The sequence below is a fragment of the Anolis carolinensis genome, chromosome 3, assembly GCF_035594765.1.
Source record: "Anolis carolinensis isolate JA03-04 chromosome 3, rAnoCar3.1.pri, whole genome shotgun sequence".
Classification (NCBI taxonomy): Eukaryota; Metazoa; Chordata; class Lepidosauria; order Squamata; family Dactyloidae; genus Anolis; species Anolis carolinensis.
The window spans coordinates 273990512-274016687 of record NC_085843.1 but is presented as its reverse complement, the minus strand read 5'-3'; the positions used below and the strand labels follow the sequence as shown (position 1 = coordinate 274016687).

At 39.0% G+C, this 26176-nt stretch overlaps 1 protein-coding gene across 10 annotated transcripts in view; it reads right to left on the bottom strand.

The window, feature by feature from the left end:
- The window catches only part of LOC100564707 (calcium-activated potassium channel subunit beta-2), a 283641-nt gene that overhangs the window by 16874 nt on the left and 240591 nt on the right, over positions 1-26176 (bottom strand). For 4 of the 10 annotated variants that reach the window (XM_062976787.1, XM_062976786.1, XM_062976779.1 and 1 more), the window contains exons 3-5: positions 23063-23086; positions 10029-10199; positions 455-650 (exon numbers count right to left, since the gene is read on the bottom strand). In XM_062976787.1, coding sequence (XP_062832857.1) covers positions 455-650; positions 10029-10199; positions 23063-23086 — 391 coding nt within the window. The remainder of the gene's footprint in view (positions 1-454; positions 651-10028; positions 10200-23062; positions 23087-26176) is intronic. The other 6 variants (XM_062976789.1, XM_062976788.1, XM_062976781.1 and 3 more) reach the window with 3 other exon arrangements.

The window sequence follows — 26176 nt, the reverse complement described above, 5'->3', positions numbered from 1 at the left end:
AGAAATGTCCCTTCCAAAATCCATTACTAGCCATTGTAGTTAAAGGAGAGGGGCAAAATAGCTGCATTGCCCACTAAATTAGAATTCTGCTCCCCAAATGAAACTTTCCTTCAGTCGTCACATTTCTAGCATTGCAGTAGTTTGAAATGTCAACTGAACCTCTAGAAATACAGTTTAGGCATCCAGAGCGAAGCGATGTCAACGGGGGAATATGAACACAACAAATAGAAGTGTTCCAGATATAAATTATTTTCAGGGCCTCACTCTGCAATCTTAAAAATATTTGGACAGAAGGAAAGTCTCACTCGTAGGGGCAGAATAATATTAGTATTTCATAGAGTATCCAATTCTGCTGGAAAGTACAGAACGGGCGCGATCTAACACCACCTTCTCAACCTGTACAAAAGCCGTGTGTTTGCCTTGGAATCAGAGTTGGAGTGGGATTTGTTCTTACCTCAGGATTAATTTTAATTGTCTCCTCTGTGTGGTAAAGTAAAAACTTCTGCCCTGAAGAGGAGACATTGACATACACTTGCAGGCAGGGGTACTGGGAGATTTTCCAACAGTCTGGACCACAGCTGAACGAACAGTTGAAGGTTTCTGTGATGGAGACATTGAGGAGTGTGCACTGCGTCTCTTCTGTCCAAACGCTGGGGAGGAAACAGAGGTAAAGAGAGTTTAGGTGAAACCACACTGGAAAAAGGATTCAAAGTATTTGGAAGCCATTATGAAAAGCCACAATTACAGCATTGTTTCAAATGAGGAATTCAGAATGCTTGGGGAAATTGTTGGGGAGCTTCAGAGAAGCCAGCATTGACCTCAGAGGGTCACGCTTTTTCAACCTCAGGTTTAGGTGGCATTGTTTACATTATGGAAAAGGAACTAAGGGCACCTTGGGCCTAATCTGGCTTGTTGTGTGTTTTGAGGAACATATTTCTGCCTCTTCTCCAAAACCTTACTCCTTGTGCACCAACTATGGCCTTTCTTGGACAGAAATAACCTAGTCACAGTAAATATAGACATCGTATAAGACCAGTCTTAACATCATGATGCTGGATACTAATATGCTTGTGAGCTCAATATTTGAGGGAGTATCTTTCTCTATATGTGCTTGTTTTAGGACACATTTGTTTTTTTATTTGTCTTTTTAATAAGTTTTAAGAAAAAAACCAGGCTTTTCTTGACACCAGCAATCATTTTTCCAATGTATACTTCCATCTAACTCCTTTTTGTTTTTGTTGGTGTTGTGTGCTTTCTGACAAGGTTTTCTTGGCAAAATTCGTTCAGAAGAGGTCTGCCTTTGCCTTTCTCTCAGGCTGAAGGACTGGTGATTTGCTAAAGGGTTTCAAGACTGAGTGGGCATTCAAATCTAGTCTCCAGAATAATAGCTCAATGTTCAACCACTATACTATGCTGCTTTATTCCCCAGAAAATAAAGTATCCAAGAACTCAGGAACTGATTAGAGACTATTGTCTTGTTTAACAAGTTGGGAAAGAAAAGGGCGAAGAATGAACGTGGAGAAATTGTGGCAAGGAAAAGAGCAGGGCAACAAAGCAGAATTTGGAGGAGGAGACATTGGGAAAAGCTCACCCCTCCTAATATGAATTGAAACCCAAACCCAAGCCAGATTGTAATGCAAGGGTTTGTTTGGTTGTACCACAGTAGCTATTTGTTATACTCCTGGAGAATTATCACATATGGTGCTAGTCCTGCCATAGGAACATCCTATGGATTTTGGGATTTACAGTTCAGGGAGGGGATTTAGAATTTTTAGCCAAATAAGGCTTGAGTCTCATTAAACTACAAACCCCTGAATTCCACAGGATGTTGCCATGGGAGTTAAAGTGGAATACAGTAATATAACAGCACAGTGTGATAAGGATATTTAGAACAAATAACGTGATTTTCTAGATATTGTTTCAAAGGCACTCTTCTCGGGCTCTATCTAGCTCTATCCAGTGTGGCCAGTGGTAAAGGATGATGGGAACTGAAGTCCAAAACACAATCAGGAGGACCACATATTCCCCACCAATATTCTACCAAAGAATGCAAAACATTGCTGGAAAAGGAGTTGATTTCACATGGACAAAGCTGTCCTGTGAAGCAGGTTTTTGTTTTCAGCTGTGTTATAGTATGAAGGCAAGAGCCCTCCTACCCTGAATGTCCCCAGCATTTGAAATCCATATTGTACAGCTTCTAGTGGTGGTAGTTCAATTTGTATCAGAGTTTAAACAGTTTACTCTTTTGAATTACAACTTCCAGTATCACCCATGGCCAATCACCATGCCACCTGGGGTACTTGAAGAGTTATGTTATAGTTTTAAATAGTAGTATTTCCAGTTTCAAAAGACTACTAACTGTTAATGCTCATAGCCTTCAAGACACTATGAATTTCTCTACCCCCTTCTAAAAAGCTATTAAACCAAAACTTGTAATATTTTACATAACGGAAGTTTTGACAGATCCAATTAATTTCAGGTTACTCTGGGGCTTTGATATCCATGGATGGAATATGGGGAAGGGGAAATCACGTGGGTTACAGCATCACCACTGATTCCGGAGGAGTAATTTGACCTTAACTGTAATTGGCAGGGATGTGTAATTAAGGGTGCCTGAGAAGAGTGATTTTGAAATGTAAATACCGCTTGCTAGGTTTCTAATGAGGTCTTGCTCACCAAAGCATTAACTCTTTCAGAGGAAAATTTACTGCACAGCAATTCCAACAGATTCTGGCAGAAACAATGAAAGAAATGTTAAACATATATAATATGGAAGGAAAGAGAGATCTGGCAGACAAAGGAAGCTGCCTTATTGCTTCATCTAAGACAGGCCATTACAACCTGTGACCCTCCAGGTGTTTTGGACTCCAATTCCCAGAAGCTCTGGCCAGCTTGTTCAATGCTCAGGAATTATGGGATCTGAAGTCCAAAACACCTGGAAGGCCACAGGTTGTACAGGTCTGATCTAGGATACTGTCTATATTGATTAGAAGGGATTTTCCAAAGTAGAAGGTGAGGTGGTGCTTTCAGTGGAAAGTTGAATCTATTCTGAGAGCTATCCAAGGTGCTGAAAAGAACCGGTTTCTGGTTCAGCACCTTGGATAGCATATGTGCCCAGAGTAGACTGACTTGCATAGATACTGGGATTCTTTTCCAGGTCTACCTGAATATTGCTTTCCAAATTTATTTGAAAATACTAGCATTGAACTTGATACTTCAATATGCAAAACGTGTGTTCTGCTGCTGAGCTATGGATCATTCCTAACCTTTAGTCCTGAGATTGTCATTCACAACATGATACCACTATTCTTAGTGATTGTGGTTATCCCACTCACAGTTACCATACCTCATGAGGACATATTTCAAGTGTTTCAGGAACTGGAAGCCAGACCAAACTAAGGTGTAAGGGCAATTGGACTTTCAGTGGAAGAAGCAGAGACTTGGAAAGGTACCTGGAAAGGCCAACAGTTGTGGCCTAGAGTTTCTCTACTCAGAACCAGGATGATCTTAAAGGAGCACATAGACTTATGAGTAGCAATAACATTGTGTATATTCTGATATAAAGCTAGGAATATTAAGTGACCCACAACCGGGAAATGTGAAGTTTGAGATATAGATTTTCAGCACATTGGATTTCAATAAGCTACATGCAAAATAGAAAAGGTCTGAGGCAGACATTTAGTAATATTTATGCTTAAGACTACACTATGGTGGGAATGTGAGAATACACGTGTCCCTGAAAATGAGCATACATCTTGTAATATTCCAGACCATTATGTGTTTATTGTAAAGGTCATTATATGATTCTTTAACCATGTTCATGTAACATTTGGAGTTGCCCTCATAAACTTGCTCACATCCCTGTCCCTAAGAAACATATTCAGGGACAGTTTTTTTTTTAAATTGGCCACAGTAATATAAAACAAAATCTATAAAAGAGTGATACCTTCATCCAGCCAAATACACAAAATACTTCAATGCAAATTTCCAAAGCTGCATTGGTGTATTCATCAGGCAAAAGATGCCAAAAAAATACCAGAGAAAAAAAGAAAGTTTGTGGCCAAAAAAGATATGTTCTTTGGTGGATTTAAAAAAATACCACTCTCAAGTTTAGTCACACACAAAGAGGTGAAAGCCTACAAGGGTCTTTAGATGATTGTGTAGCCTGCTGATGTGAGCGATATGAATGAATTGCTCATTTGGACACTCCATTTGTTTTTGCTATTGATACACTTTTTTCTTTTCTCATTTGATGTGAATCAGACTTGTTCCATTATTTTGCCACCAGCCTGACATGTTACAAACACCGTTGTTGTTATTTTCACTCATTTTTCTTTTTATCTTAACCATTCTTTTTGCTGCTGCCTACAGTGACAGCAGCAGTGGAACTTAACTGTGGCATTCATCCCCAGAATCACATTGTTACCTCTGGAAACAATGAAACATCTAGTGGATTTGGGGTAAAAAAATGGTGGCATCTTTCATGAACCCTGCTTACACTGCTAAAATTAAGTAGAAGGAAAACTGGAAGGAATTTTTCATTCATTCTGAGGCAAATGCTGACTTCAGATTAATTCAGAATGGGAAGTTAGGCTAACTGCTACTTCTCCAGATTGCTTTGAGGCAAAGAACAAGAGGGAGCCCTTCCCGATATCATCTATACAAGACTGGCAGACTAGCATTTGAATTTGACTTCAGCACTGGTTATGGAAGAACACGCTCCAAAGCACCTGAAGCATTAATTTACAGACCCTAGTACAAAGATATCATTGCTACAACACTGCATGTGTTATCTGAAGGGACGGTAGTATGATCCTCCCCTGCAATGTGAAACAACAGGAAATAGTGAACCCTATTGAAATGAATGACATTTAGGAGATGCATGCCATAGAATTGTGCTGTAGGACCAAGACATTGCCTAGAGCTAACATATTTCTTTTGAGATGGGTATGTGAAACTGTGGTTACTGGCTCTACAAATAATGGGGCTGTATTGTATCTCACACTGCCTAAATATTGAGAATGGCTAAATTCCCTTGAAATGACCAGATCCTGTCTGATCTTTGATGCTAAGCAGGATTAGTTTTGGTTAGTATTTGGATGACAGATCTCCAAGGAATACCAGAAGGTATAGGTTGTATCTTTCAGAGGAAGGCAGTGGCAAACCATCTCTGAGTGTTCCTTGAGTAAGACAACTATGAAATTCATGGATCAGCAGAAACTATAGGTTGTATCTTTCAGAGGAAGGCAGTGGCAAGCCATCTCTGAGGGTTCCTTGTGTAAGACAACTATGAAATTCATAAATCAGCAGAAACTATAGGTTGTATCTTTCAGAGGAAGGCAGTGGCAAGCCATTTCTAAGTGTTCCTTGAGTAAGACTACTATGAAATTCATGGATCAGCAGAAGCTTTCAGATGGTTTGAAGGCACTAGCAAAACAAACACAAATAGGTGTGGTTCTATCTGTGATAGTTCCATCCTTTCTCTCTCCAAAGACTGACTGGCTCTAGGATTCTACTGCCAGCCTCTTTAATCTGATTCTTGCCAAACTTGGACATTTACACTTTTGAATTGTCATTCCCTAAACCTCCCTCAATCCCTTTGATTTGCTGTGGGAAAGCTCCTAAAGAGCACAGGAAGGCATTGCAAACCACAGGGCCAAGCCTCTTGCTGTTTCATTGGGAAAAGAGGTGCCAAAAAAGTGCTTGGAAAAAATGACATAGGGGAAATGCAATAAACACAAGCTATAATGCTTCGCTCTTAGCAAAATTATTACATATATCAGCAGGCTTTCCACTTGTGATGAGGATGTTATTAGCTCAACGCAAAGAGGAAAAATAACCCCTCAACTGCGGCAAAATAGCTTGATCCCTTTTGCAAATTAAGCTTCCTTCATTTTATTTTATTTTTCATTTCCAAGCTTATGGTTTCTCTGGGCCAGTGATTATTCCTGCTGCTCCCTGGTGAATTAGGCTGGGGTTGTGTTTTGCTGTGATAGATATGCAGTGCTTTATGGACTTCGTGGGATATAGATTAGTTGATAAGGATATTGCCAGTAGTTTAAAAAATAATAATAAAATAACCCAAAACCTCATCATGTGAAGGAAATGCTTGCAAAAGCTTTTCATTTCTCTACTGCTCTGATTAATCTAAAGCTAAACAACAACAAATGAAGGCGATAATACATTTCTGGCTAGATCTTGAACACCAAATCTTCCTATTATGAGCTAAGGCTTATTTCTGTCTGCATTTTTCTATTCTTATCGGGTATCTCCCATGCTTGAAGAGGCTAGGCATGTTCAGCTTGGTGAAGAGAAGACTTGAGGAGTGACATGATTTCATTCTTTAAATATCTAAAGTTTGTCACAGAAAGGAGAGGGCAAGGCTGATTTCTGCTATGCCAGAGAGTAGGATTGGGTTTAATGGTTCTGAGGGACATGAGGGTAGTTTTTGATTGAACACTAGAAGAAACTTCCAGACAGTTAAAGCAGTTCAGCAATGAAACCAAGTGTCTAAAGAGATGGAAGAGTTTCTTTATATGGATATCTTCCAAAAGAGGATGGATAGTTACCTGCTGGTGATGCTCTAGCTGAAGATTTTTCACTGAGCAAGGAACTGGATTCAGCTGCCTATGAGGCTCCTTCCAATGCTATGGTTCTATGATGTTGTCAATCAGTATATGATTTGTAATTTTGGTAATTTTATTTTTTTGTATCAAAATGCAAATGTCCTCCAAGTCTTGGAGTTGTATTGTGTGCCTTCAAGTCATCTACTGACTTATGGTAACCCTGAGGCAATCTTATGGGGATTTCCTGGCAAGATTTGCTTAGAGGGGGTTTACCATTGCTTTCCCCTGAGACTGAAAAAATATACAAGGTCAACCATTGAGCTTCTATGTTCAAGCATGTAATTCAGTGGTTCTCAACCTGGGGTCCCCAGATGTTTTTGGCCTTCGACTCCCAGAAATCCTAACAGCTGGTAAACAGGCTGGGATTTCTGGGAATTGTAGGCCAAAAACATAAGGGGATCCCAGGTTGAGAACCACTGATGTAGCTGAACCCTGGTCTGCAAGAATCCCAGTATAATACTCAAACCATTACACCATGGTGACTCTCTTTCTGAGAGGGGTAGTCCAAAAACCAATTTCCCAGGTTCAGACCATGCATAGACTTATGACCTCATCAGACAGCTGGTGGCAGGAGGCAGTTGTGCTTCATTTCGCCACATGGCATGGCAAATCTGGCACCCCATGCCATGCATCGCCTGCATCACTGAGAGGGTGATCACATGTGGAAAAGCATTAACATGCATGTGGCTTTCCTCCATGCATTATGGCAACATGAGAAGCTTGCCATATTGCCATATTGTTGTGGTTCCTTCACCCACAGAGCCAGCATGATGTTGTCTGACACCCATTGCACTATGGGTGACCGGGGCTAGATTGGCATATACCACAGATTCTAGCTCCGTATGATGAGGTTGTTAGGGTAGCAACCGAAGTGGTTGTTCACACTCACAGCAAGAAGGAGTGAGTAACACAGCAAGAAAAGGGAGACTCAGGTTAATAAGGCATTTTCTCCAACGACCTCATCAAACATGCAGTTGGAATCACCACTAATCGTGGTGGTGCCTGTCGGGGTGTGTGGGAATCCATTGCCCCATGCCCCGCATCACCTGACTCACCCCAAGTCCCCATCCCATGGGGGTAGTATCGACCATCTGGATTCCTCCCATTGTTCCTGGTGCAACAAGGGAAGCCTCCTGTATTGCCATGGTGGCAGCATGTGCAGGTTTACCTTCCCTTTAACCATGGACCCCCATCGGAAGTAGCAGTGTGTTATGGAATGGGAGCTGGCAGGCTCTGCGGTTAAAGCGAAGGCGAGCTGGAGAATGCTGTCTCTAGAATGTATCAGCAAATCTAGTCTGCTGTTTTATGGTTAGAGTATCTAATGGCCATCTTCTCAACTCTGTCATTAAAATGATATATCTCAGAACAGTAGTTCCCAACCTTTTGCCCTCCTATTGTTTTGGACTTCAACTTCCAGAAATCCCAGCCAGCTTACCAGGTATTAGGAATTGTGGCAGGTGAAATCAAATACACCTGGAGGATCAAAGGCTGGGAATCACTGTCTTAGAAGAAAAGCCCTTGACCCAGGATGGCACCAACCTGGTTTAAACTCTCACAAGGCCAGCACTGGAATTGAGACATGAAGTAAGTATGTACCTAACTTGTAAGAGCATTAATCTAACTTATAAAGCTTCTACGATTTCTATAATGTAGAAATTCTAACTTTTTAAAGACTGCAACTCCCATCAACTCTCAGCAAGCATGGAAATATTGCAAAGGGATCCTGCAATCCATGACAGAATCTGTGACCAAACCAGAATTCAGTGGTACTATTATTTCTCTTGATCTGGAGGCTATATTCATTCTAATGGAGGATTCCATTTCTACTGGATGGCATTTGGGTAGTGACATATACTAGTGTCATTCTCAGTACTCATATGCATAAATTATTTGCTGTAGCACAACAGTTATGCTGATTGTGGCAGAAGTGGGGTTGCACATACCATAAGATTACACATTCTGTATTGCACATTGTGTACTGTGAATTGTGGCTGTACATTGCATTGAATTGAGGTTGGGTAATGCTGGTACAGTGCATCCCCTTGTGCATATTAATCCTATGCTAAGGGAATATTTGATTGCCGACACTGTCATGGAAAGGGTCATATAACTTTTAATCAGTGTGATTATAAGCCCATTAAATTTTCTCTCTGTGTAAACTTTTCTTCTTCTTTGTTTTAAGAAATGTTTGGACTCTGATGAGCTTGGGCATGTCACCTCACCTTTTATATTTGCTTTCAGAAATTTTTTGTGCTTTGAACATCTCCATTTAATCATCATTATATATTTGAAAATCTCACTACTAGCAATCTCACAAAAACTGTACATGAGTTGGTCTGTGTTCTTCTGTTCTGTAGAACCAACTCAGTAAATGAGACCCTGGATGTCTAAATGAAAAGCCTGAAGGTAATTCTGCTAGTTTATCAATGTTTGGAAGTGAAATTACTCTTCACCTGCTCTGACAGTAGAAAATGGTTCCACTTCTAGATAGGCAAAACAATTAAACAAAACAAAAAAATATGAGGGGAAAGAATGTGAGTGACAAGAACAAATTTGGATGGACAAATCACAACAAAATACAGTGTTTATTCAAGATAATGGATGTAATTACTCCTCCTGCTAAAGAGTAAGTGTTTAAGTGTTTGACCACAATTCTGGGAGCCCAAGGTTTAGATCAGGGACATCAAAACTCATTTTCACCAAAGGCCACATCAGCCTTATGGTTGCCTTCAAAGGGCTGCTCAATCCATGGATGGAGAATTCATGTACACAGAGGGCCAGCTATAATTTTTTTTACATATGTGCTCTTCATTTTTTACCCTATTTGGATTATTGAATGACATCCCATCACCATGAGGACTAGGGATAATGGGAAGTGTCACTCAACAGAACCTGTGCTCTGAGGTTGAGGAGAGGTCAACGGACATTTAAAAATCAGATATCATATCCACAAGCCTTATATCTAAATTCATACCCTACTATCTTGACTTAACAGGACAAATTACAGTCTCCCAGATGTTCCTGTATGACAGCTCTAGTCATGATGCCTAATGATGAGGAATACAGGAGTTGTAGTCCAGCACCTGGAGGGCCACATACAATGACATGGTGGACCAGATTTGGCCCATGGCCCTTGAGTTTAATAAACGTGGTTTAAATTCTAGCTCAGCTATGGAAATACACTGAGTGGAATTGGGCAAGCCATACTTTAGCCTTAGAGGAAGACAATGGCAACCTGATCCAAATAAACCTTACCAAGAAAGTCAGGTGATAAATTTACTTTAAGGTTGCCATAATGAATTGAACAACGAATTTCTATTGCTAAGCCCTGAAGATCCAAAGTTTTTTCTCTGCATGTTATTTCAAACAGCATAATTGGGGAGAAAATAGCAAGGTGATTACCTTTGCATGTATGACCTCAGCAGCGTGATTCCGAGGAGGAAGTACATCATAATGGAACACACCATCATCGTCAGTCCGAGGAGAATGGCCCGGTCCTCTCCGGCTTTGAGAGCGGTGACTGTTTTCCTTTTGTCCAGTAGATCATGATCCCTGATTTTTTGGTAAATATTTCTGAGGTTGAAAACAATACATTCTTATGTGGAGTTCACACTTAATCAATAAACCCTCTAAAAGGACTGACGGCTCCATTTCCAGGGCCTGTCTCGTGGGAGAGCAGGGCTTTAAGGTTTCCACTGCTGATGTTCTCTAAACAATTTCCTCTCCGACCTGCTTGAGAAAAATCACTGACATCCAGAATACACAACAAGACTTTTGCGGCTGAAATGTTTTCAAAGAGACTTGCCTCCTTGCATCTGGAAACATTTCAGCTCCTACGAAGAATGTTTGCAAAGGATGGAGCAAACCTTGGCTTACAGTCCTTAAATCATGCACACCAGAGAAATATCAAGTTCTTTAATATATACAGGAATATCTAAGAGTACAGTAGAGTCTCACTTATCCAACGTTCTGGATTATCCAACGCATTTTATAGTCAATGATTTCAAAACATCGTGATATTTTGGTGCTAAATTCATAAATACAGTAATTACTACATAGCATTAGTGCGTATTGAACTACTTTTTCTGTCAAATTTGTTGTATAACATGATGTTTTGGTGCTTAATTTGTAAAATCATAAGCTAATGTGATGTTTAATAGGCTTTTCCTTAATCCCTCCTTATTATCCAACATATTCACTTTTCCAATGTTCTGCCGGCCCGTTTATGTTGGATAAGTGAGACTCTACTGTACATCTACAGTACAGAAGTAATGCAGTTTGACACCACTTTAACTACCAAGGCTCAATGCTAAAGAAGTTTGGGATTTGTAGTTTTGTGAGGATCAATACTTTGACAGAGAAGACCAAAGACGGGGTTGTTGTATGTCTTTCGGGCTGTGTGGCCATGTTCCAGAAGTATTCTCTCCTGACGTTTCGCCCACATCTATGGCAGGCAACCTCTGAGGATGCCTACCATAGATGTGGGCGAAACGTCAGGAGAGAATACTTCTGGAACATGGCCACACAGCCCGAAAGACATACAACAACCCTGTGATCCCGGCCATGAAAGCCTTCGACAACACAAGACTAAAGACCTTGTGAAAACAGCAGTCCTCAGGAGTCCATAACATTGAGTCATGGCAGTTAAAGTGGTATCCAACTGCATTAATTCTACAGTGTAGATGTAGATTTGCCCTCAGTTAACAAAGGCTCTGGCATGTCTTTTTACACCTGTTCAGCCTCCCATTTTCTTATTTTCTCTCTAGCTAGATGTATTTCAGTAACAGAAGCAGTAATTGGAAGATGGTGAAAGAGGGCTTTAGAAACAGAAGATTTGTTGTCTCTGCAATAAACAATAAATAAACAAAGCCCTTAATGGAAAGAGGAGCATTTAACATACCCTCAGCATGTTGAGAAAGCATAGATCTGTAAATTTGGAAAATAAAACAGAAATAACAAAGTGGAGGCTGTTGATAGAAAAAGCTCTCCTGGATACTTTTGGGAAGTAGCCTTTGATTGATCTCTAGAAAATTTAATTTTTTTTGTCTCTACATGCGTTGCTTGCTTGACCTGGTTGTTTCATCATGTGTGTATTATTATCAATTTTGTATAAAAAAGTTGCTGAAACTTGTTTGACTGATACTCTTTTTGGAGTGCAGAAACCTATCCTTATTTCTGTTTCTGGTACCAAATTTTGTCTTAAAGTAGCTATGCCCTGGAAAATAATGACTTCATTAATTGAGATACACCTTAACCGTATTATTGCTACATTTGCATACATGGACTTTATGCAAAACTTTTTTTTTAGGTGTTGCTTTTCTTCTTCCTTTGTCTTGTGTCTTTGGCTATCTTATTACAGTGCCAATATATTAGCTAATATTACTTTGTTAGTATTACTGACTACTGATCTATTTCCAAGCCAAATTCCAAGCCAAAAAAAAGGAAAAGAAAAGTTGAGCTTTCAATTAAGGAATTTAAACTTTCGTGGAACCTATACCACTAGAATATGAATAAGCTCCCTCAGTTTAAGACTCAAGAAACTATAAATTAGCAAATTAGCATCCAAAAAGTATCCCACCTTTCAGAAGCCCATTGAGTCTACTGCTCTTTGTTACAAGAAGGCAGATACAGAGTTTTTTGCAGCAGAAAAAATGGAAGTGCTAGCTAACTAAACTGACACAAAGTCTTCAATGGTCAAATATGAGAGCAACTTAGGAAAGTCCTCTTTTCACATAAATTTGCATTTAAGACTTTCTTCTCTATCCTGCAATGAAAATGGCTAGAGGTGCTTTGGTGATGGCACCCAGAATGTATAATGGACTTCAGACAGAATTCATCTTCATCATCCCGTTTTGGGCAAACTTTCCCATTAAAAACATTATTCTAGCGGGCTTATAAGAAAGAGCCCTGGTTCTTGATGCATTTTAAATCACTTGCTTTTAAATATCATTCCTATTTTACTGGTTTGATTAATTCTGTTTTTGTATTTTACTGTAGCCTAAAGCCATGTGAGCCATTCTGAGCACAGCTTGATACAAAAAGAGAGGAGATAAATTACTGAAATAAAATGAAACTCATAAAATTAAGTGCCATAAAGGTCAGGGAACCAGTGGAAAAGGAAGATAGGAAATTGGCTTATCCTAGGTATTTGTGCACTTCATGAAATAATGTACTATATTATATTACTTCATTTACACTCAGCCTTTCCTCAGAGGTGGGTCATCACCTGTCTATTTTGACTGGCGTGTTAGTTTTCAGGCTCTCAAGAAGAGCTGTAGTGGAGCAGACCAGAGACCAAAGTGGCAATTCAAAGCCCTATGAAAAGCCAGAAACCAGTGATTGAGAATAATAGTATTCTATCATTCTTTGTTTGCCAGCAAATAATATTCAGAGATATTCTATTAGCTGTTACCAGATTCTTTAACAGTTGTACAGACATTTTGTAATGGAGGGCTTGAAATGGCAATCTTCTGCATGTAAGGAAATACACTACAAGAGAGCTATGATTGCTCCAATTAGAGCCATCAATGTGTGGAAGAATCATGTAAGACTACTTTCTGTGTGACTTGACATTATTACGCTGATCATTTTCTTGTTCCTCCAAATGGCAACTAATAATGTGGAGCCAGGCTATGGCAATGGGAAGGTATACAACAAAGTGCCACCAGCAGTTGACCTGTATGTTATTGAACTGCTGTTACTGTATATACTCGAGTATAAGCCTAGTTTTTCAGCCCTTTTTTAAGACTGAAAAAGCCCCCCTCGGCTTATACTCGTGTTAGGGTCCTGGTTGGCTTATATTTGGGTCAGCTTATACTCGAGAATATATGGTACATTTATTATTTTTCTCTATTATTATTGGTATTATTACATTTATTATTTTTCTCTATTATTGTTGCTACTATTGCATTTATTTTACATTATTATTATTATTATTATTACATTTATTATTTCACTTTGAACTTATTATTATTATTGCATTTATTATTTTACTCTATTTATTATTACAGTAGAGTCTCACTTATCCAACATTCGCTTATCCAATGTTCTGGATTATCCAACACATTTTTGTACTCAATCTTTTCAATATGTCGTGATATTTTGGTGCTAAATTCGTAAATACAGTAATTACTACATAGCATTACTGCTTACTGAACTACTTTTTCTGTCAAATTTGTTGTATAACATGATGTTTTGGTGCTTAATTTGTAAAATAATAACCTAATTTGATGTTTAATAGGCTTTTCCTTAATGCCTCCTTATTATCCAACATATTCGCTTATCCAACGTTCTGCCGGCCGTTTATGTTGGATAAGTGAGACTCTACTGTATATGTATTATTTTCCTGTAATTTATTATTATTATGACATGTATTATTTTACTCTATTATTATTAAAAGGATACATAAGCACATTTACATTGAAGAAGATGAGAATAATGATTTGATCAGAGTTGGACAGTCTTATCTTAAATTTGAGCTTTATGTAAATATTTAAAACATTTAACCTACTCATGCCTCAATTAATGTAATTTTATTGGTATCTATTTTTATTTCTGAAATTTACCACCCTCGGCTTATACTGGAGTCAATGTTTTCCCAGTTTTTTTGTGGTAAAATTAGGTGCCTCAACTTATATTTGGGTCGGCCTATACTCGAGTATATACGGAAGTTTGGTAGCAGTCAGGGTCTATCTATCGAAGTATATCTAGGGCTAACCTGTCCAGTGTAAAATATGCACCAGAGTAGTTCTTGATCTGGGGCATTTTTTAGATGGGAGAGAGTACATCTAATCTGCTTAGCTATTGTGCATCTCACTACCTCCATGTCTTTGCTAAAGTCTTTCCTAGACAGACAGAACTTCATGTGAGCTCCTGGCTGCCATGGTCACTTCTGCTGACATTAGAATAGGAAGTCTGCATGAAAGAGGGGATGATTTCCCTTCTTTCTTTCAGTCACTCAGGAACCTCATCCTGACACCGGCTTAATCTGGCCATCTCTCTTCTTTCTTCCTAATCATGGGTGTCTCTGCCAATGGGTGGCTGCATGACTATGAAGAAAGAAGGAATATTGCCCCTTCCTTCATGCTAGTGAGATGAACATCCTATTGTGATGTCAGCAGAGGTACCCACAATGGCCCACATGGAGGTCCTGGGCCAGCTAGGAGTAGCAACAGCAACACAGCCACGATTATGATATTGTTTTAATTTCAGCTTAAAAATCACACTATAGTTAATGTGTTTTTAGAATGTCTGTTACTCAGAACACTTTTTCTTAAAATGCCCCTATTACAACAGGATTCGATCTTTCTATTTAGAGCCTCTGCTGGAGAACCATATTCATTTAGAGAATAAGGAGAAATTGCACATCCTTCTACAGGGTTCAGATAAAAACTCTATTTTAAAACTGACGCTTTTTACGCAAAAAGCGCTGGTCATCCACGAGAAGATGGAAGCTAAGAGCTGTGACATTAATGCCATTAACAAAATCCAAAGTTAAAATTTACTATGGACAAGCCACTACTTTCACTTACCCTTGCCCCCGCTCAAACCTTACCTTAAGGGAATAATTAATTTTAATCTTTTTATTCTGTATTTGCACAACTAGCTAGTAGTGGGTTGATAGGCCTGTAGGCTGGGATGCTTTGTATCTATACATGGTTTTACTGTATGTATGGGTAAGTGTGTACATTTTGTATGTTTCACATGTTTTGATATTGTCAAAACTGACTAATCAATACAGAGTTGTTGTTGAATGTCTGTTTTTTCATTGTTTTTACATTTCTCCACCTGTTTTTATTGTGACCTGCCAAAGAATTTGTGATATGTTAAATGGATTAAAGGGCATTAAAACTTAATGGTTATACAGTTTTCCATATTTATTTGCAGTGTATGTCTTCGTTTTTCTGTTCTTTTTATGCCTGCATTCGATTTTTTTTATTTATGTTTATAATTTAAATTGGCATGCCAGCCAATGAATTTATGAATCATTTTTTTCTTTGAACATAGCAATTTGGGCCACATGTTGCAACCTGGTTTCAAAACATTAATAAGGTGTAGAACAGTGGTCCCCAGATGTTTTTGGCCTACAACTTCCAGAAATCTCAGCTAGTTTACCAGCTGTTAGGATTTCTGGAACCTGAAGGTCAAAAACATCTGGGGACCCCAGGTTGAGAACCACTGGAGTAGAAACTTCTGACCATGAATGTAATGTGTCCATGTCTTAGCTGAAGATTCAAACAAAAGATCTATTGGATATCTACATGATATCCAAGCAACTCCATAATAATCTACAATGAATTAATAGGATTTATTCCCAAGTAGAGATGGCAAAGAAATTCATTGGGTCTATACTGTACTATGGAAGTAGTCATTTTGCTCCTAAGTGATTGGAGGCTATCAATGAAACAAACTTTTATCTTGGAAATTGGAACATTTCTGGTGCTTTTAAAATGTGTCAACAAAGAAAAGTACCATGTTGATATTTGAAATATAAACACAATAAAACTGTGTGTATTTTTAAGATGCAGCAATATATGCTTTAGTAAATGGAAGAAAAAAGTCACAAAAAGGCTTACATTGGGGCAAGCGGGAGAAGCTGTATTAGTCCACTGCAAGAAAAAGCAATAGTCTACTGCTCCCTTACAGACTACCTTGTTTTATTTGGCATCTGATTTTGTGGATGGAAGTACCCTTCATCAGATGCATTAGGGAAAAATGTACCAATACATTACATACATGTTTCTGCATAGAAAGAAAGTGGGAAATGGGATGGCATGAAAATGTTGGCAGAAATCTGAGAAATCAAACTGAAGACACAACAACATGAAACGGATGTATTTTCACATTTCTACTTCTATGTAAATGCACATAGGATGGCAGCCATTTGGCCCAGTACTGTGCGTTTCATTTTGCTCACACTGATTTATTTCTTTGTTGGGTTGCAACTTCCATCATATAAGACTCTAGAGACATATTCCTGTTTCCATTTTTCCTTCTGTGCTTCCTTCCACTACCCTCGCAAAATATGCATGTTTTGTTCCAAATTTACTTTTAGAGACTTCTGGGAATTCACTGGGGGAAAAAAAAATGTCTGTTCTGGTTTCCAATATGCTTCTGCTCCAAAATCCTCTAAATCTTTTTCCTTTATGATAACAAACAAACCGATCATCACCAAGAGATCTTTATCTCCTACAAAACTGGTGCAAATTAAAATTCTGTAAGTGTGTCTGTTATGTATGCTGGACTGTGTAAAGGGAGGTGCATTGCCTACGGAGAATTGATGTGAAAGAATAAGCAAGCATCACTTGACAATGACAATTTATCACAAGGTATTTAGCTGTGATGGCTCACTATTGGAATTTGTGTTGTTACCAAATGAGATCAGGCAGGAAAGGCAGCAATTGTCATGCCGTTCTGGAACATTAGCCCATCGTGAGGCATAACTTGTGTTCTTCTGTAGACATAAAACGGGGACCGTGCAATCAGTCAATAGTGTCACCCGAATGAACGCAAATGCAATTCAGACGGACGGTTGAGAAAGAAGATTGCTAATTGAAAAGGGCCACAAGCGTCTTTCTATAACAAGCTATGAGCCATGAAATGCACAGAGGAAAGGTAGAAAAAGAAAACAAATTAATAAGTGTCTTACAAGCCTTCAGTCCATAAGTGAACGAGGGCTGAGCACGTGTTCAATAAAGAGAATGCGCACTTTGAGCCTAGTAAACTAAGCACTCTTTATAAGAAATTGGTTGATTGGTTATTTTGGATATATAGCATCTTCCAAGCCAAAGCAATGCATATGGGTTCAGGAACTACACAGGGGACAACAACTGACAGCTTTTCATTTAAACTCAGCTCGCTGAAACTTGCAAGTTGGCAATCTGTTTGACAAAGTTTGACAAAGTACAGTCGGCCATCCTCATTTATGGGTTTAGCTTTTGTGGGTTTAATTGATATGTTCTCCCAAGGAATCTCTAGGTCCTCCAGTGCAAGTCTGTGGTTAACTTCTGCTATAAAATCTAGATTAAAAAAATAGCATGGCTTTTCCACTTCCATGGGAGATCTGTAATACCAACCCATGTGAAAGTGAAGGATCTACTGGGAACCAGGAAATTCATTATGAGATCAAAGAGTGGTTGGTTCATCCCGATTCTCCATCCTCCACTTTCTCTATGAACTTCCAGCAAAACTAATAGGGTGGTCTAATGGCAGGGCCAAAATTGCTAATAATTTATAAAGATGCCTCTACTTACTTCCCCCTCATTCTTTTGCTTAGTTAAATTGTTCCTCCTTCTCCCAACCATCTCCTGACATAAATGTTACCAATAAATAATCTCTGCTAGGTAATAATAATAATAATAATAATAATAATAATACTTTATTTATATTTCGCCCTAGCTCCCCAAGGGAATTCAGGGCGGATCACAGTACACATTATGTACACGGCAAACATTCAATGCCGTTTGGACAGACAGGACAGAACAGAGAGAAAGGAGGAGTCCAGCTTCGGTGCCTTGAAGGTTGTGCTGGGATTCAGCCACAGGGGGGTGCTGTTGCTCCATTCTTCATGCCAAAGAGCCATCAGGACTTCCTCCTTCCTTTTGGTCTGTCTGATCCTAGTGTGGGACATAATAGCCAGACTCTTTGCAGCAATGTGGATTTTATGTCCATAATTGCAAAAGTGGTTACGAGTTTCCCCAGTGAGCAGGAATGCTTTGAAGGAAGAATTGGAAATTGAAGTCCCCAAAATTTTGTCCTGCTTTGTGGATAAAGTATTCTTTCAAAAACTGGATAAACTAGTTCCCTGGAGGCAATAATGGGAGAAAAGAACTGTGTGTGTACAATTGACAGTACAATCTCTCTAAGCCAATTTCAACCTTTTCTCTCATTTCTTCTTTACTTTCATTTCTGATTTTTTCTCTCTCCTGTGTATAGAATTTCAAAGACACTCCTGTTCCTTGTTGACCTCTTTTTTTCCTCTTGCCTTTTCTTTTGCTTGTTGCTGCTATTATTGTGGTGTGTCTTTGTAATTTCTGATCAGATCACTACTCTGCACTAAATAGCTATTTTTTTGATTATTTGATTTCACAATCTGCAATTCACTTTTCACTTCCTCTGATGATGATAAATTAATTCTCACCCTCTGTTGTTGCTATTTGCTTTTTAAAATTCCTTGTTAAATGAAAAAACATTTTTTTTCAAAAAACAGTTGGGAATAACCATACCAAAAGGAATGATCACAGTTGCTAACATTACTGCAACAGGTATTTATTTATGTAATTTGTTTCTATATTGATTGTATTAATATTCTCCTTTATGGGTTTCACAGTGTTACTGTCAAGTCTCTCAGCTCTAATATACTAGTAACAGCTTGATTATTCTGTTTACTTTTTTGCCCTAATGTCTCCACTTTCAAATGCCTATGGTCTTCTTCATTTGTCTCTATTTTCTTTTCTTAATTTATATGCAGAGTTCTCTGTATAGCAGATGTGCCCTATCTTCTGCTGGAGGGAAACATTGGAGATGATAGTCAACAAGATGACAGCTTCTGCCCTCTCTGCTGCATTTAGTTTATATAGAATCCAGAAATCCATGATTGTTCATCTTTGTGCAATTAAACACTGTTAACTAAGGCCCCTTCTACACTGCCATATAAAATTCAGATTATCTGCTTTATAACTGGATTATATAGCAGTGTAGACTCATATAACCCAGTTCAAAGCAGATAATGTGGATTATCTCATCTGAAAATCTGGATTATATGGCAGTGTAGAAGGGGACTTAGTTAAATTGATTTCAATGGAAATTAAACCACTTTTACTTTCTTTTAGCAGAACTAAAATCCACCCATGTTTGTTTGAACTTCATGAAATGAACACTCATTTCCTTGTCCTGCTTTAAAAATAACTTTTTCTGATATCAGAGGTGAGCTAATCTTGTGAGCAGTCTTGTTACCATTTTTTCATGTAACTGTTTAAGAACACAATGAATTTTGTATTACTAGCTGTGCCCGGCTACGCGTTGCTGTGGCGAAGTATGATGGTATGGGAAATAAAGTATTGAGGTATTGGTGGTAGTTAAGGTTAAGGGTAAAGGTTTTTCCCTGACGGAGCTTAGCCTTCTAACTGGCAGCAATTGGATAAAAACAATTATTCCTCTCTCTCTAATGAGGACTTTATTTTTCTTTTCTTTTTGTTGTATGAACGTAGAGGCATGGATGAGGGGTTGTGCTGCCAAGTTTAGTGTTTCTGGGATGTGTAGTTTTGTTGTTTTGTCCTAGGCTGAAATTTCATTACCCTTTTATATATATATATAGATGTTGCTGCTCTGGCTGACAGGATCACACCATTGCTGATTTTTAGAAAATGAACCTTCCTTTGTAACTACAGAGAACAGAAAAACCATGAGAAAATAAGATTTTCAGATGTGCTATAAAACCCATTAGGCCACAGAAACACAAACACACATTTTCTGTGCCCCATCAATAAATCTTTCCATTGGACTTCTGACACAACGGCTTGGCTGTTTTGGTCATCAGATGAGGAAAAACTCTGATCACATATTATTTCTGGGTTCATCCATTTTTCATTGGTTCATATTTCAATATCTGCCTTCAGGCTTACTTTATGTTGTTAGAACCCACTGCCATGCCATACAGCCATGTAGACAAGAAGTTTTTCTTCCAATGGGAAGGAGGAAATAAGTCACTTTAAGTTGTGCCACCAAAACCTGAACACATTCTTGCATCCATGGTGAATGTCACTGTTCATGGTTCAAACCGCTTCCAAAATACCTTTGTTTACATAGACTGACTCCAAACAACTTCCTTTTTCTATATGTATTTACTCTTCCTCCCTAATGTACTCTATTCTTTTTATTGTAATCCTGTGGACAGGGCCTGAAATTTCATAATTTTAACTTTTGGTGTTGAGTGTAGAAATTGTAGGCACCTTACTAACAACACATATGAACACAGCATTCTTCAAGTGCTAAGATAGAACCTGTAGGGATGTGTTCTTGGGAGTTTTCCAAACTATAGAACTCCCTTCCGCAAGGGATCATCTAAACGTGAGCCCTTCCAGATAAGAAAAACATACCTGAAAGGTCATGGTTTTGTATTATCTTGAAGTTCCCATGTTATCAAGGACTTTTCATTGCTATATCCCAAGTCAGTTTAAATTAGTGGTTCCCAACCAGTGGACCACTAGTGGTCCCCAAGAACTAAAATATGGTCTGCAGCTTTACCATTACTGCACTGTTGCAACAAGAGTGAGTGGTCTCGCAAAACTCTCTTATAGTGCCGAAGCAATGAGGATGTTGGGATGGAAAAGGCTGACTACCCACAAAAGGTGTGACAACAAGCCTCCTGACTGCTGCTTCTCCTCCCCCTCCCTCCCCCTGAGCAGAGCCATTCCATGTTGCACCTGGAAGTGGGAGTGCCTTGGTGTTTTTGTTTTTAGGCCTGTTCCTGGGATTATTTGACATGCTGATTCAGAAAACTGCATTGAATAGACCACATCTGTCACGACCCAGGCTGCAGAGCACCAATAACCATACACAGAGGCCAGAATCTATCTAATATCTTTATTAAGGAAATATATAAAGTTAATAAAAGCAAGTGTATGAAATAGTCCAGAAGTAGACCTTTCAGGAAAGGTCAAAATTAGTCCCAAGAAACAATGTCCAATATGAAATATTAAGGTCCAAAGTTGTAATCCAATAACCGAAACACTCACTTTGCCAGGCAAAGTGAGGGGAGATGACAATGTCCTTTAGTCCATGAACTTGAGCGAGGCTAGGGAGTAACTTGAAACAAGGCTTGATACAAGGCAACAAGGAACGAGGAGCAAGAACAAGATCCGTGGAATTACTTGGCAAAATCCGGAAAACAAGGCAAGGCTGAGTCCTGGAAAACAAGGCAAGGTCCGTGGAGGTAAACAAGGCTGGAAACGGGAACGAAGGCTTGGAAACGGGAACGAAGGCTTGGAAACGGGAGCGAAGGCTTGGAATCAGGAACAAGGCTTGAAACAGGAACGAGGCTTGGAAACGGAGCGCGCTGTCCACACACAACTTACTCCAGTAGCTGACGAATTGACTCCGCAAGGTCCCCTTGTGGGCAAAACACCTAAATAGGGTCTAGTTTTCCCACCAAAGAGCAGTTCTCTGGGGAACCAGAAACGAAAGCTAAACTCTGAGTCCAGATGCATGACTCCTTAAAGTTTCCCATGGAAAGCAGGCTTAATCAGCTGAATTCTTAGCAGCTATCCTAGCACTCCTGCGAGACGCTGCTGAAACTCCCCTCTGTTGTTTACAAAACTCGTGGCGAGAAAACACAGGAGATTTAGGCTCAGGGCTTGTTTGACAGACTTCTGGAAGACAAATCTCTTGCAGGTGCAAGGTTCCCAAATCTGGCTGGGAAGGTTCCAATTCTGACTGAGACGGTGAAAAACCCAAGTTCTCCTCTTCATCTGGTACTATAGTACCAGAAACGGGACTACATGGCCCATGACTCATCACAACATCAGATCTAGATTATTAAATATGGTTTTCTGTGGACGAGCAGATGGCGACTACTGGATGGCATATGTTTTGTATCAGAAACTAGAGCTGATGTGGTCTATCCAATGCAATTTTCTGAATCAGCACCCCAAATAACCAAACCAAATCTAAAGTTGACCAAAACTGATTTGTAACCCTTTTGGTACTAATCTTGGGGAGTTGTCCCTGGTCAAGTGGCCCCTGATCAAAGTGGTTCCTGGTCAAAAAAAGGGAACCACATAGAATGTATCTCTACTACAACATAGAATGTATCTCTACTTGGCTGTCTATGTTATCCTGGAACTATCCACATTTTCCTGAATGGCTGCCACTAATAAACACAGCTATTGCTTCCAGGACGCAAATTTAACAGAGACCAAGTGAGGGGAAAGAGGAGTGTTAGGTATGAAAACAAAGTGATCCTGATATGTAACTAGTATAATATTATTAAACCATCTTAACAATTACTATGACTCCAGCATAAACACTGGAAGCATGTGAAAATCAATTTCTGAGATATTGCATAAGTCTAGATGTAACCCATGATCAGTGAGAGGGGAAAAAGACAAGGGGGGGGGGGAGGACACTTGGGATATTTCAAGAAAAAGTTTGGATGTAAACCTAGAAATATTAATGTGAAATCAGAACGATAAGAATCAGAAACTCTCAATATTTCCAGAGATCTTTTCTACTACTGGATGAACTCTCTCTGAATGTGACAATACTTGGGAATCACTGTTAGACCTTTTTAAAAATCAATTTTGCCTTGTGGTTAAAGGTGCAGAAAGCCCACAAAGGATGAGGTTAGTAAAGGCTTGGGAGTTTAGCAGTTGTTAGATTCCAATTACACAAAATCTGTTTTAATTTGATTGATTAGTTCTTCATCTATTTGTACTCACCTTGGGCGTTCAGCATTGGGCAAGCTATGTATATGAACAAATGAACAAACAAAAAAATGAATGAATGAACAAATGAATGAATGGATTGCATTTCAACAAAATAATAGAAGGAAGAGACCTTTTGGAACATTGAATCAATAATGAGTTCATATATTGCTACTGCCAGAGCTTGGAAACATTACTTTTGGACTACAGCACCCACAGTCTTCAAGCAGCGCCGAGAGTGACCATGTTGGTTGGACATTTTGAGAGTTGTTATCCATGGCTAACTGCACATTTCAAGCCATCATTTGGGGAGGATTTTGTCAATTTCTATGGATAGGGATGTGATTGGGAAGGGAACAAAGAAACACACTGAAGCTCTTCTAATAATTGGTGACAACCATATTTTCCAGGTTTGAGAGGTATACTGGAGAAATGATGGGATAACCATACATTGATAAAGCTTTGTGGGGTACCAGCTATTTGGTCATGGTCATTTCACATTTCCTACAAAATATTCCCTGGAACAAGGTCAACAAGGTTCTAGAGAGAAAAAGGGATGACTACCAGCCAACTGGAATTTCAAAAGAAATGATTTATCTTCACCCATAAATCATACACCACCTTAATGGAGCATTCTTAGATTCTTTCCCAAAAATGGAGAAACATTTGGGCTCCTGCTCTACAGAGTTCTTAATCAGGGAGACTTCAATAAGAAGAGGAATCCTCACAAATCCTCATGAATTCAAAAGAAAGGGAGAAAGTGTGTTGGATTCCCATTTTACTTTTATCAGGCTAAGTTTTGCTTGGTAATTTACGCAGTTGTAAAGCACCCCATCTCATTTTCTTTTGCTGTGCAACTGCTAAATGCTATATAAAAAAAATCAATGACGCAATACAATTAAGAAAAATTATTAGTTCTGTGGCTGCTGAGGCTCACTCTGATTACACTTTCTGTCACTCAGAATCAAGGCACTATTGATTTTTGGCTTTATAATCTAGTATTTTACATTGTATCAGAAATTGTCTCCTGCATTGTCTCATGTCATTCCAGCAGTGTTCTGATTCATATGATTAAAGTATGCGTGCATGAGTGAAGAGGATTAATGACAGCAAAAGTAAATTGAGCTACTGCATAAAAAGGAGAGAACAATGAATGACTGAATGAATGAATGGTTGAAGAATACTAAAGTCCCAAGTTACGTTTCATATGCCAAGACTACAACAGTTTTCTAGCTGAATTCTTAGAATAGATTTTGGACTGGAGCAGGGAGAGGTGTATCAAAGCAAAATATGATATATAGGTCATTCAATCTCCAGACAAATTGCTATTCTGCTAAAATATCCCTGGGTGTTTAGGTCATCTGAAACAAGGTCAGCCTTGTTTAAAGGGCAGAAATCGTCTAAAGATAGCACTATCACTACAAAGTGAGATGATCTTTTTAGTGGTGTCTCCCTTCTTTGTGAATGTTGCTCTTTGCAGAATCCCTGCCTCTCTGCGCTCTCTTAACTTTAAGAAGGTTGGTTATATGACCTCAAATGGTCTTTCATGTAACATGCCAAGAGATTAGCTCTATGGCTGCTGTTTTACTGGATGCCTTTTGCTGGATGTAGTTGCTATCATTCTGACTTTTACTGTTTGAATATGGGGCGATTAATCTTCTGTTTTCCATTGCCTTTTACCTTTGAGTCTACATTAGAACCAGGAAACATGAAGTTCTCCAGATATTATCAGTCTTCATCTAGTTAGGGTTCCTGAATTACAGTCTGATGACATCTGGAAAGTCATATAATGTACCAGCTTCTGCTCATGGATCCTGGGGTCAATGAGCAGAAGCCAGCTCCCAACTTTGTGTCAAATCTAGGTGCAACTAACATAGCGTAGCATATAGCTGCATAGAGGAAGACAAAATCAAGCTGGAGCAAACATAATCCTTAATAACAAGACAGAATCAGGTAGCCCTCCAACAAGACAATTCTCTAATGCAGAGTTCTCAAACTGTGCTCCCTCAGATGTTTTGGACTTAAGTTCCCACAATTCCTAACAGCTGATAAACTGGCTGGGATTTCTGGGAGCTGAGAGCCAAAACATCTGGAGGAGCACAATTTGAGAAACACTGTTCTAATGCATACCCTCTAACTGTCCTGATTGGAAAGGGGCAGTCCTCATTAATCCTCTGTTGTCGCACTTTTTCAGTTGCTTTCATTGCTGCAAATTCAGTTCGAAGTGTAAAAGGTTGATACGACTGTGGATCATACACAGTGGAAATAGGCTCATACATTTTTGCCAGCTTTGAAAGCCAATCATTGTTGGAGATCAGTCACTCATGGACTATCACTACTGGTGCCTTGAAAGCCTTACATGGTTTGGATCCAAGTTACCTATAGGATCGCCTTTTCCCATACAATCCACCCCAAACACTTAGGCCCTCTCAGGAGTGGCTATTGCAGCGAGCCAGAACCCGACTGACAACTGTCACCCAGATGACATTTTCATCGGCTGCACCAAGAATGTGGAATGACCTGCCAGAAGAGCTCCGAAAGGTGGATCAGCTGTTGGAATTTAAAAACATGTAAAAACCTATCTCTTCTGGCAGGCCTACCCAGCCAGTTTTAATCATGAATTTTAAACTTGCATTTTGTATTCCTTATATTTTAATCTTTGTTCTGTGTATCTTAATATATTTATTTTGTAGAAATCTGTTTTAGCATGTGTATTTTATATAGTGTTTTCTAGCTATGTTGTAACCTGCCTCTAGCCATGAGAAGAGATGGGTAAGAATTATTATTATTATTATTATTATTATTATTATTATTATTATTATTGTTATTATTATTTCTGGCAATGGGAGAAAACCTGGGGACCTGGAGAGGATGATCTGCCTTGAGAGTGGAAAACTAATCATTTTAGACTACAGTTTTTAAGCTACATTTGTAGAATAAACACAGTTTGACTCCATTTTAACTGGCATTGTTCAGTACTATGGAAACTTGAGATTTGGGTTGTTGTATGTTTTCCGGGCTGTATGGCCATGTTCTAGAAGTATTCTCTCCTGATGTTTCACCCACGTCTATGGCAGGCATCCTCACAACCTCTGAGGATGCCTGCCAAAGATGTGGGCGAAACGTCAG